The sequence below is a fragment of the Mus musculus genome, chromosome 16 (genome assembly GCF_000001635.26).
Source record: "Mus musculus strain C57BL/6J chromosome 16, GRCm38.p6 C57BL/6J".
NCBI lineage: Eukaryota > Metazoa > Chordata > Mammalia > Rodentia > Muridae > Mus > Mus musculus.
The window spans coordinates 45409114-45422623 of NC_000082.6; the positions used below are offsets into that span (position 1 = coordinate 45409114).

General features: G+C 38.5%; 1 protein-coding gene and 1 pseudogene across 3 annotated transcripts in view; one reads left to right on the plus strand and one right to left on the minus strand.

Moving 5' to 3' along the window:
* Gm5406 (predicted gene 5406) lies at positions 2414 to 3348 on the plus strand (annotated as a pseudogene).
* Positions 2654 to 13510, minus strand: part of Gm609 (predicted gene 609) — an 81238-nt gene continuing 70381 nt past the window's right edge. For 2 of the 3 annotated variants that reach the window (XM_011245855.2, XM_011245854.2), the window contains exons 4-6: positions 10719 to 10830; positions 8767 to 8896; positions 2654 to 2981 (exon numbers count right to left, since the gene is read on the minus strand). In XM_011245855.2, the coding sequence (XP_011244157.1) occupies positions 8773 to 8896; positions 10719 to 10830 (236 nt within the window). In that variant the 3' untranslated portion in view covers positions 2654 to 2981; positions 8767 to 8772. Of the gene's footprint in view, positions 2982 to 7641; positions 8897 to 10718; positions 10831 to 13510 lie in introns of those variants that run through there. The other variant, NM_001005854.2, reaches the window with a different exon arrangement.

Below are 13510 nucleotides of genomic sequence, written 5' to 3' on the forward strand. Positions count from 1 at the left end.
ATATAGCAAAAATGTGAAAGAATCACTCTATATTTTTTTCATTTTAGATTTATTTATCTTATTTTACATGTGTATGCATGTTTCGTCTGCATTCCCATCACTGGCCTCTCTCCCGTGCCAAATGGCAGTATAGGGTGACGTAGTCCATACAGAAAAATCAGAGTGGGAACTAACTTGAGTGGACAGTAATTTGAGTCAGAAACCTGGTGCATCCTGTGGTTCTGTACAGCAAAAGATAAACACGGAGAACAGAACAATAGTGTGTGTGTGTGTGTGTGTGTGTGTGTGTGTGTGTGTAGGGGGAAGGTAAGGAGCTTCATACAGACACCCTGGGGGAAAAAAAAAAGGAAAACTTTATTTTACGATTTGTTATATTAAAGGCCAGTGCGAGTGTGTGTGTGTGTGTGTGTGTGTGTGTGTGTGTGTGTGTGGTTACCAGGTACCTCATCTAGAGCTTTAGAGGTCCTAAGGGCTCAGAGTTACCTGTGAACACACTTCCTGAAAACCCAAAAGCACTTTCTTTCTGCTAATCAGATTGTCCTGCAGTATTCCTTAAAACAGATGAGAACCAAGGGACAGATCAAATGAGTCACAGGAAGCCCTGGAACTGAGGTTTTTCCTTGATGAAAGCTTTACAGAAACGATTGACTATATTGGTGACATTTCTGTTTCTGTACTAGAGTAGAAACCTGTGGAAAAAGATTTGTTGGGCTTATAGCTACAGGAGGAGAGTCTCTAAGTGACCAGGAGGCATGGTACCAGGCTGCCAGAGAGATCACATCTTCAATCACAAGTATAAAGCAGAGAGAGAGAGAGAGAGAGAGAGAGAGAGAGAGAGAGAGAGAGAGAGAGAGAGAGAGAGAGATCGAGAAAGAGAGAGAGAGGAGAGAGAGACTTGGGACCTACAACTGAAGGTCACCCTCTAAAACCTGACAGTGGGACCCATTGCTGAGGTCAACTTTCATTCAGCTCACTGAACATAGAGAGGCTAGAGCTGAGGTTTGGACTCTAGACTCTAGTCTCTCTGGTGTGAGAAGGTATTCTACAGACCATGAAAAGACAAACCTGGACACTAAACCTGCCTCTAAATCCTCTACCCACAATATGTCCTGCCTATGAGATTTTAGTAGAAAATGTGAGGGAGTGACCAACCAATGTTTAGTTTAACTTGAGGCCCACCCTATAAGAGAGAGCTTGTACCTATATTGCCTGGATGGTCAAGAACCAGATAATGGAAAGCCCAGAGTCCTAGGGTAGAACCAAACACAGCTGGGGAAAGAAAGAAGGAAAGAGAGAGAAAGACAGAAAGAAAAAGAGAAAGAAAGAAAGAAAGAAAGAGAGAGAGGGAGAGAGAGAAAGAGGGAGAGAGAGAAAGAAAGAAAGAAAAAGAAAGAAAGAAAGAAAGAAAGAGAGAGAGAGAAAGGGGGAGAGAGAAGAAGAAGAAGAAAAAATGGAAGGAAGAAAAGAATGATTCTTAATGACATTCTGCTATACTAATAGATTGGGGCCTTGACCAGCTGTCATCAGAGAGGCAGCAACAGATAAAATCTGGTTCAGAGACCCACAGACAGACATGTGGAGAGAGTCTAAACCAAAGGTCTTCCTCAAGTCCCTTCCCTCTGACTGCATCCTATTCCTTCTCAGTACTCTCTGCTGCCCAGATAGCACACATACTCTACCTTAGCCTCTCGAGTACTGGGAATACAGATGTGAGCAACCATGGGAGGTTATTTTTTATGTTGGTGCCAACAATACTCTTTTCTTATAGATGGCATTTCATAAGTATGCATGAGGACGTGTGTTTGTGTGTGCAAGTCATTCTATTGGGGTACCTTTGAATATCTTTCTCCTTGAAGCTTTCTCTATTCTTGTTATTTTATTGGTATGTAAATGACACTTTACTAGGCATTGTTTTGCCTTAAATCTTCTTAAGTTTGAGCAGTAGATTTCAAGAGCTGAGTTATACAATAAGAGAATGAAAAATGGCATGGGAACCACGGGATCCTTAGGTTATGTATTATATCCAGACTAACAAAAATTTTTAAAATAAATATTCTAATAAATGGAAAAATTAATCCACATGTAGGCTACAAGATGTATGAAAGCACAAATAACTACTAAATCTATTATTGTGTAAAATTTGCATATATCAACTATTAAATAATTCACACAGACCTATATGGAAAGGAATCTTGATTAGAAAGTAAGATTATGGGGTGGGGATGGGATAGGAGGTTTTCAAAGGGGAAAGCAGGAAAGGGGATAATATTTGAAATATAAATAAAGAAAATATCTAATAATAAATAAATAAATGTTGTGGAAAAAAGAAAGTAAGATTATGAGAGGTAGAGAAAATTATGCTAAGCTGTATGTTTGACAATGTTTAAAGATGACATTAAAAATGAGCATATGGGTAGGAGCGGCGCTTGAGGCCTGGAAGCGTTCCGTGGCCTGCCGGGTCAGCACCATGAGCTCCATTGGCACTGGGTATGACTTGTCAGCCTCTATGTTCTCTCCTGATGGAAGAGTTTTCCAAATTGAATATGCCATGAAGGCTATGGAAAACAGTAGTACAGCTATTGGGATCAGATGTAAAGACGATGTTGTGTTTGGAGTAGAAAAAGTAGTCCTTTCTAAACTTTATGAAGAAGGCTCCAGTAAACGTCTTTTTAATGTTGATCGACATGTTGCAATGGCAGTTGCAGGATGGCTGGCAGATGCTCGTTCACTAGCAGACATAGCAAGAGAAGAAGCATCCAACTTTAGGTCCAACTTTGGCTATAACATTCCTCTAAAACGTCTTGCACACAGAGTGGCCATGTATGTACACGCCTATACACTCTACAGCGCTGTTAGACCTTTTGGCTGCAGTTTCTTGTTGGGGTCTTACAGTGCGAATGATGGTGCACAGCTCTATATGATCGACCCATCAGGTGTTTCATATGGTTGCTGGGGCTGTGCGATTGGCGAAGCCAGGCAGGCTGCAAAGACAGAGATAGAAAAGCTTCAGATGAAGGAAATGACTTGCCGTGATGTAGTTAAAGAAGTTGCAAAAAATAATTTACATAGTACACGATGGAGTTAAGGATAAAGCTTTTGAACTGGAGCTCAGCTGGGTTGGTGAATTAACTAAAGGAAGACATGAAATTGTTCCCAAAGACATAAGCGAGGAAGCAGAAAAATGTGCCAAGGAACCTTTGAAGGAAGAAGATGAATCAGATGGTGACAATATGTAATATTTTCTTCACCATCCACTGGTTTACATCTCTGTAACAGTTGCATATGGCTAGCACCATGGATTATATATACCCACTGACCGATTTTCATTAAATTTTGTCTTATAAACATAAAAAAAAAATGAGCATATGAGGGTTAGAGAGATGGCTCAGTGTTTAAGTGCACTCACTGCTTTGCCAGAGGTCTTTAGTTCAATTCTCAGCAACCACATGGTGGCTCACAACCATCTGTAATGGGATCTGATGCCCTCTTCTGGTGTGTCTGAAGACAGACAGCTACAGTGTACTCATATACATAAAATAGAGAAGTAAATCTAAAAAAAAATTTAAAAATGAGCATATGCATTGTCTTCAATAAATAAGAAAAGAAAGTTGGAATAAATTTTATAAGCACATGTTTATATGTATGAGTCTCAAGGTAGCAAAAAATAATTTAATGAAAGCAGGACAGAAATGTGAAAATGAAATATGAATACTAGGAATAAAATGGAAATACATGCTGTTGTATTAGTCAGGGTTCTCTAGAGGAACACAACAGAGAGAATGAGTGTGTATCAGTAGACAGACAGGGGTTTTCAGAGAGTAAGTAGCATTACAGGCTGTGGTGCAGCTCATTCAACAGTGACTGTCTACCAAAGGAAGGCCCAAGAACCCAGTAGTTGTCCACTCCACAAAGCTGGATGCCTCGACTGGTCTTTAATGTATGTTGGAATCCTGTCTCTACCTCTCCATCACACACTGGAAATACAAGCATACACCAGCATGCCTGTTATTTTCATTTGGGCTCTGGGGATAGAACTCAAGTCCTCATGCTTGCAAGATAAGTGATTTACTTAGAATCTCATTTCCCCAGGCATCATTCACCCTTTCATGGTAAAAATTTATAAACTCGGAGTAATAAGACATTTCTCATTCTCAATAATATCCTTAAATAGCCAGCATTAAATAAATGACATCTTAAATATTATGTTTAAATTCAGAAATCCTGTATTACTTGTGAGAGATGAGGCTGTGCATGGAGAACTATCAGAATCTATCAAGACTTTGAATCTTGTCTCATTTCAGGTCTCTCTGCTGTGATGAAACACCATGACAAAAAGTTAGGAAGAAAGCGTTTCTTTGGATTATACTTCCACATGACTATCGACAAAGAGAGTCAGAACCTGGAGGAAGGAACTGATGCAGAAGCCATAGATGAGTACTTCTTACTGGCTTGCTCTTCATGGTTTGTTCCATGAACCCAGGATCATCTGCCACAAAGGCCTGAGCCCATCCACATCAATCACTAATTAAGTTCAATTCACAGGAAACCACATGGTGTCTCACATCTATTTCTAATGGGATCTGATGCCCTCTTCTGGTTAGTTGACACAAAACTAGCAAGCACAACTAACCCCTTGTCAACTTAACCCACATCTATATCACTAAATTACTCCACAGTCCTTTCTTTCTTATTCATCCAAGATCTCACATTAAATACCCAAATAGCTTTAAAAGTCTCATAGTCTTTACAAATTCAAACATGTTAATATTCACTCTCCTTAAGAAAATCCGAAGTCTCTTTAAACTGAAGTATCTTTTAAATGCAATCTCTCAATTGCATGTTCCTGTAAAAAACAAACAAACAAACAAACAAACAAAACAAAACAAAAAACAAAAAACAAAAAAAACAATGAAGTTCTTTCTTATTTCAAGAGAGAAGTCCTTGGGCCCAGTCACAATCTGAACCAAACAAAACGGAATGCCAACAGAATAAATAACTCAATGCCTGAGATCTATAGTTTACTCATGGTATCCTGAAGCCTTGGGTCACTTCTCTGGCTCTGCTCTCTTCAGCACACACAGCTCCCCTGCTGGCTCCTCTCCTCTGCTGTTGCTGTTCTTGGTAGTCATTACATGTTTCTTACATCTCCAAAATTCCAGGGTCTTCTGCTGCAGTTGGGCTGCACTTTTACCAATAGCTTCTCCTAGGTTCTCTTCGTGGTGACAAAACAAGCATCCACTTCTCCGCATGCCCCTTTCAATTCTGCACCTTTGAAGTCCTCTCCTGACCTTTTACATGACAAGCCTCAACTGTTCTCCATGATTTCTTCATGCGTTCAAAACCAGTACCACCTGGGTGACTCACTCTTACATTATCATATTCAGTTGGCACCACCAGCTATAACCTTGGCCACCACTGAAACACAACTTCTCACGTAGAACCCTCCCCAAAAGATAATAAATAATGCAGATTTCTCTTAATCACCACTTAATTTCTCAGTTTCAGCAAACCAGCATCAATCACCCCAGCAAATCAAAGGTTTCACTTTAGTAGTTCTGATATCATGTTAATCACAGATTGTTTAGCCTCAGCTAACCAAACCCACAGAATCTTAATTTTTATTTTATTTTATTCAATCACTTTACCTTCTGATATTGGCTCACCTTTCTTCCCAGTCTCCCCGCCCCCTCCTTTGCAGCTCTTCTCCCATCTCTTCTGCACTTCTCCTCTGAGAAGGGAAACCCTTCTCAAACCTCAGCACATCAGTCACTGTAGGACTAGGGGCATCCTCTCTCATTGAGGCCAGACAAGACTGACCAGTTAGAGGAATGAGAGTCACAGACAGGCAACATATTCAGGGGCGGCCTTCACTGCAATTGTGTGCCCTCAACATTCGTATCTTCCCAAGTCTACAGAAAAACTCATCAAGCATTAGATGAACAACACTCAATGGCTTTTCTTGCACAAAGTTCCAAAGTCCTCCCACAATCCTCCCCCAGACAACATGATCATGCTTAACACAGAAATAACCCTGGCATTAACTTGTCTTAGTTAGGGTTTCTGTTTCTTCAACAGAACACTATGGCAAAAAGCAAGTTGGGGAAGAAAGCATTTATTTGGCTTATACTTGGGTTACTGTTCATCATCAAAGGAAGTCAGGACAGAAACTCAACAGGAAAAGAACATGGAGACAGGAACTGATACAGATAACATGGAGGGGGGCTTGCTATCTTGCTCAACCTGCTTTCTTATAGAACCCAAGAACACCAGCCTAGGGATGGCACCACCCACAAGGGTTTGGGCCCTCCTACATCAATCACTAACAAAGAAAATAACCTATAGGCTTGCCTACAACCCAATCTTATTGAGGCATTTTCTCAATTGAGGCTCCCTCTCTCTCCAGTGACTGTAGCTTGTGTTAACTCGACAAAAAACTAGCCAACTCAACTCTATAAAGATTGAGAATCATTCCAAACACAAGCATATCACAATATCCAGGAATTTTCCTCACCACTGACAGCTACCAAGATTTCACTCTAAACAAGGTATCATTCATGACAGCAAACAAATGAAAGAAACTAGGTCGTTAGCTCAGGGAAACTTACATAACTCAGATACAGAAAAAACACTCAGCATTCTAAAGAGGAGAGACTAGAAGAAATGGATAACAAAGATTAGGTGAGAGAAATTATATTGAAATGGCTATCAGCCTTCCCAAAGGTTTTCACAGTGAAAAAGAAGTCACAAAACATTAGACAAAGAAACCAAAGAAGACACACACACTGAAAAGATATCCTATACTCAAAGACTGGGGAAATTCAATTCATAAAAAATATCTGCACTACTCAAAGTGATCAAAAGAGTTCATGTGATTTTAGTGCAGTTCTACACAGAACTAGCAAAAGAACCCTGGAGACCTCCTGACTTCAAAATATACCATGAAGCTACATGGAAACAAAACAGAGACACATAGACCAACAGGACAGAATAGAGACTCTGTGATAAACCCACCTATCTACAGAGAACTAATTTTCAATAAAGACACTAAGAATACGCACACACACACACACACACACACACACACACACACACACACACACACACACAAGTACTGGTAAAACACAGTGTTGTCGAAGAATAGTGTTGTGGATTGGATAACCCACATGCAAGAGTGTGAAACTAGAGCTGTCTCTCACAGAAATTGCAAAAATCAAATCCAACTAGAGGGAAGGTTCAAATACTGTATTTGTAAACCTATATAATATATTGCATTATATAGTTTTCAAGTATATATTAAATATAAATATCAAATTCTATAAATATAGAATTATGAGTATTAAATATAAATATCAAATATAAATATAAAACTCTATAAATATAGAATTATAAAACCACTAGAACAAATCTTGGGAAAAATATTCAGGAAAGTGGAATCAATAAGGACAATTCAGACAAGATCCCAAAAGCTCAGACAACAAAATCAAAACAGAAAATGAATTACATGATACTAAAACATTTCTGGTCAACATGGAAAACAGTTGCCAATAACATGAAAGACCATCTTATGAAAAGAAGAAAATATTTGAAAAGTCCACATCTGCCAAGACTTTGATATTTAAAGACATATTAGGAACTTAAGAATTCAATAAAAATTACTTGATTTATTGGCAATAAACTTAAATAGACATATCTGAAGGAAGGCATACAAAATGGCATTTAATGGGACATGAAAAATGCTTAATATCATTAGTCATCATGGAAATGCAAATCAAGCCACCAGAAGGTAGCAGCTTACCACACAGGAGTATTTATTATTTAAGGCACCAAAGAAAACTGATGTATGCACATGGAGAAGGGAATCCTCACATAGTGTAGGTGAAATATAAATTAATATGCCATTACTGAAAACACCATGAAGGATTCTCGAAAAGTTAAAAATCAAACTGCTATATAATCAGGCTATTCCATTATTGGATATATATTGAAAAGGAAAAGAAATCAATATGTTGAAAATGTTGAGAAGATATCTGGACTTCCACAGTTTTTTTGTAACACTATTCACAACAGATGAAGACTAAAGCAACTACCTGTCTAGAACTAATGAGCAGAGTAAGAAAACATAATACACACAGCGGTGTAAATATTATTTGGCCATAAATGGAAATTCTGTCATTTGCAACAATGTGGATGGAACTCGGGGTTCATCCATACAAAGCCCCCCCCAAAAAAAATCCAGTTACTTAAAGACAAGTGATAAGTGATTTGATCAAGATAAGGAATACACAATTCACGTCACAGAGTTGAGAGTAGAATGGTATTGTTTAGAGACTGGGTTAGTAGAGGGTAGGAGAGATGAGGAAAAAGTGGTCAAAACTAAGTTTATAGTTAGAAGTGAGACTTTCTTGAGCTACTGCACAGGAGGGTAATTATAGATAATGACTGTGTGCTGCATATTTTTAAAACCTTACAGGAAAGATTTGAAAAGTTTTAGGCACAAAGAAATGATAAATGTCTGAGTAAACAGATACCTTTAACTTGCTATCAAAATATACATGATACTCCATAAATATCTATAATTATTATGTATCAGTTAAATCTAATTTTAACTTCAAAATGTAAAGACATTAACATAAATAAAACCTCACTTGAAACAAATTCTTGTCTCCACTTATTTCTAACATGATAATTGCTGCTAGTGAATACATTTTCAAAAATTTGAAACATTCTTAAATTTAAAAATATAGTGACAGAATAAAAATCACATACAATCAATTATGTCTCAGACTGGCAGTGATGTCTCATTAAGTTCTCAGTCTCTGTTGATGGTGGTGTGGGTACCAGTGTTGATAGTGGGTTAGGCATCTGTGTTGATGATGGCTCGGGCATGTTATTTGACCTACAAAAACATAACACTGATATACAAATAAACCGAATACGGACCAAACATTCCCCACCCCCTCCATGGCAGCACATTGCAAAAGCAGGCTATTAATTAAAATTTGAGAGATTTATCCTAGAAAATCCCCTTGAGAGTTTGATCACATTAGTAGAACTTGATTATTATTTTTACGTTAAGTTGTGAAAAAAAATTTATGATCTGCCTCAGTGGTGATCATATCTTCTATATTACAAAACTTACCATCCGTTCCAGAAAGCCCAGGTTTATACATGTGGATACTTAATTAACACAGTTCCTGGGGTATAAAGTAGACATTTAAAAGTGGCACGGTTCCAAACAGAATTCTGAATTCTTCCTGCAAAGCTTGCTATTTCTTTATTCTTTTGCATGGTTGTACAGGTTTTCTTTAGTGCTAACCTTACCTTTATGTTTTAACGCTTACCTTGAGTAAGATAAATCCTGCCTCTTAGTCTTTCTCCACAGCTATCAGTCAGAAGATTCCATCCTGAATATAGCTTTAATACCTCCTCCTCTTTTCTACCTCTTGATTCTAGACATGACATCCTGACTAGTACAGCAGACTCTCCAAAATGCTCCGTCATTCTTGTCTTATAAGGCACATCTTCCCCATCCCATGAGAGAGCCTTCTAGATCATAGATAAGATTCTCAGGCTTCTTTGGTTTATGCATTTCCTTGGATTAAGATGTTGTGGAACGCTAGGTGGTGGCAGCGCACGCTTTTAATCCCAGCACTTGAGAAGCAGAGGCAGGCAGATTTCTGAGTTCGAGGCCAGAGTGAGTTCTCGAAAAACCAAAAAAAAAAAAAAAATGTTGTGGAACAAATACACCAAAGGTTTTTAAATTTAAAGAATATACAATGACAGCAAAATAAGACACATGCTACCAATTATGTCTATAGTTTTTACTGCCACTGCCTAGTGTCTTATTTCCATTTATCTTCCCATCATGCATAGCAGTCCACCAGGGAGCTGAATAAATGGTGTGTATTTTATTATATTAATCCTATAAAGTAAGATTGCCATTTCACCTTATGGCTCAGTTGGATCTGTTTCAGGCTTCCTGGCTCTACATCTCTCTCCCACCAATTTCTTTGGACCTTGTGCTTTCTTCTGTGAAAATTTATTCTCAATAAAGAATCTTAAGCTTGTGATAGAAAGATGGCTCATCATTTAAGGCAAGTTGTTGCTTGATCAGAGGACCCTGGTTCAGCTCCCAGCACCCTTATGGAGGTTTCACAACTGCCTGCAACTTGAGTTTTAACAACCTCTTCAGTGCCCCACAGGCACCAAACACACATTTAGCATACAGAAACACACGGGTAAAACACACACACATAACATAAAAATAAACATTTTTGTTTTAAAAATAGTACATTCAATTCAGTATTATATAAAATGCTTGCCAGCAGTCAAGTTTTGAATCATTGAATGTCAGGAACCATCCAGCAAATGGAGATAAGTTTCCCTTCACTATTCTGGATGGATTTTTTCCAGAACCCCTGGAATTTAAAAACTATTTTTTAAATAATTCTTTAAAGATTTATTTATTTATTATATGTAAATACACTGTAGCTGTCTTCAGACACCCCAGAAGAGGGCATCAGATCTCATTACAGATGGCCGTGAGCCACCATGTGGCTGCTGGAATTTGAACTTAGAACCTTCAGAAGAGCAGTCAGTGCTCTTAACCACTGAGCCATCTCTCCAGCTCTAAAAAAATATTTCTATCTAGCTCTATTGTACCTAGTTTCTCTGTCATATCAGCTTGCTATATATATATATATGTATATATATCTTACCTTTTCTTTTGGAAATAAATGTAGAGAACAGCACTGATGATGCATGAAACCAAAAACAAAATGATGAATGCAATCGCAGTTATCATCCAGTTTAAACAAGGATTCGTGGTACCTGAAAAACACGAACCAGAACACATTAATTCTCTGGCTACACTGTGCTGCTATCTTGGGGTCTTGACTTTGTAAAGCTTTCTTGTCTTGCTACAGCTTGATTGACATCCAAATTTACTCTATAACAGGCTTTGTTATTACCATGGAATAAAAAGTAAGATCCTGGATGGCAGTTGCTACTTCTCTTTATAATTAGGAGTGTGCATCTTTCTCAGTGAGGCAGTATGGCGTTACTTTTGGCTGCACCAATGTGGTTTTATCTAGTTATTACTATTCTTTTTCAACAAGATACTACATAGCCATTTTAGATAGGTGGAGATTGAACGTGAAGAATTTTACACAGAAATATGAACTCTTTTCTGAAGGTAATTCCAACAAAGCAGAAAAACTACATATGGCATTTCACCAGAATGAGAAATTCACATCCCTAATATTTAACATAAAAATAAGCAAGGCATAAGCTTCTTTTGCATTAATAAATACCCTATTATTGACACCTGCATTTTAATAAATAATTAAAATTTACCATAATAAGGGAGCCAATAAATTTATAGACGATACCTGTGGTATTTAACTCATATAGTCAAGTCATTTGAGTTGGAAACATTGACCAGAAAAAGGAGTTGGTCAACTTCAGTTTCAAGAAACAGAACACAAATACTTATCTCTAAATTTTCGAGGCTCCTTGAAAATAGCATTAAAATAAAAACTGTTAAATGAGCAACAGCAAGAATACTGACATGGCCTTCTGTGACAATAACTTGTGAGGAAACAGACTTAGAAAACATGTAACATGAACCGAAGAATGAGCGTCAAAGGTGACAAATGACAATAATGAATGAAGCAGAAAACGACTGAAGACTTTGTAGATATTATTTTCAGACACTCTTGAAAAGAAATAACCTCATTAAAACAAGTAATTAAGAGAAGTCTTTAAAGGAACAAGCAATTTTAGGACAGAGACTGCTAAGCCTGGGTGGAGCAGGGGCTCAGTGCTTCCCACCACTCACTGCTGAGGTATTTCCTACTGATACATCCAAGGAAAGTGGGTAGCCTTGCCTGCAGTTGTGTGTCCATCCCCTGGTGACACCCAGTCTCCAGTGGATATTGCCACTAACAGACCTGGTTAAACTGAGTGGATCACAAGGCAAGACCAAAAGTCATGAACCTAAGATGATGAGTCACGGGGAGAAGAGGCATGGGGGTAAGATGATAGGATTGGGAGGACATTAGAAAGGAGAAGAGAGCTGGGCCTGGTGGTGCACGCCTTTAATCCCAGCACTCAGAAGGCAGAGGCAGGCAGATTTCTGAGTTCGAGGCCAGTCTGGTCTACAGAGTGAGTTCCAGGACAGCCAGGGCTATATAGAGAAACCCTGTCTCTAAAAAACCAAAAACCAAAACCAAAACCAAAACCAAAACCAAAAAAAAAGAAAAAAGAAAAAAAGAAAGAAAAGAAAAAAAAGGAGAAGAGAACAGAAAAGAATCAGAATGCATCATATACATACATGAAATTGTGAAATATATAACTTAATTCATAAAATGAACAACTTTCATTTTAAGTTGAAAAATAAATTTGTAAATTAAAAACTTGCTTCTTTGACACCTCCTATAGATGCCCCCCAGCCCATCAACTGCAGATTTCGATTCAATCTCCTGGCCCTCTGGCCCTCTCTCCTGTTTCTCCTCACATATGTTCCTGAACCCTTTCATCCTCCTCCACATTCCCTCTCCTACCCAGGTCTCTCCCTCCCTCTACCTCCTATGACTCTTTTATTCCCACTTCTAAATGAGATTCAAACATCCTCACTTGGACCTTCCTTCTTGTTTAGTTTTTTTGGGTCTGTGGGGTGTACGGTTGGCATCCTGTACTTTATGACTTATTAGCCACAAATAAATGAGTACATACTATGTATGTCTTTTGAGTCTAGTTTACCTAAGTACTCAGGATGATTTTTCTAGTTCCATCCATATGCCTGCAAAATTCATGATGTCCTTGCTTTTAATAGCTGAGTAGTACTCCATTGTGTAAATGAACCACATTTTCTGTATCCGTTCTTCAGTTGAGGGACATCTCGGTTATTCTGCTTATTATGAATTAAGCTGCTATGAATATAGTGGAGCATATGAACTTGAGGTATGGTGGAATATCTTTTGGGTATATGCCCAGGAGCAGTATATCTGGGTCTTCTGGTAGAACTATTTCCAATTTTCTGAAAAACTGCCAGATTGATTACTTGAGTGGTTGTACAAATGTGCATTTCCACCAGCAATGGAAGAGTGTTCCCCCTTATCCACATCCTTTCCAGCATATGTTGTTTCTTGAGTTTTGTTTTTTGTTTGTTTTTGTTTTTTCACTCCAGATTTTATTCCCCACCCCATCCTGTTCCACATCCCATGCCTCCTCCCCAACCCTGTCTTGACAAGGATTTTCCTGCCCCCCACCTCCAACCCCACCTAACCTCTATGTTCCCTGGGGCCTCCAATTTCTTGAGGGTTAGGTGCATCATCTCTGATTGAACACAGACCTGGAAGTTCTCTGATGTATGTGTGTTGGGAGCCTCATATCTGCTGGTGTATGCTGCCTCTTTGGTGGTCCAGTGTTTGAGAGATCTTGGGGGTCCAGAATAATTGAGACTGCTGGTCCTCCTACAGGGTCACCTTCCTCTATAGCCTGAGTAATA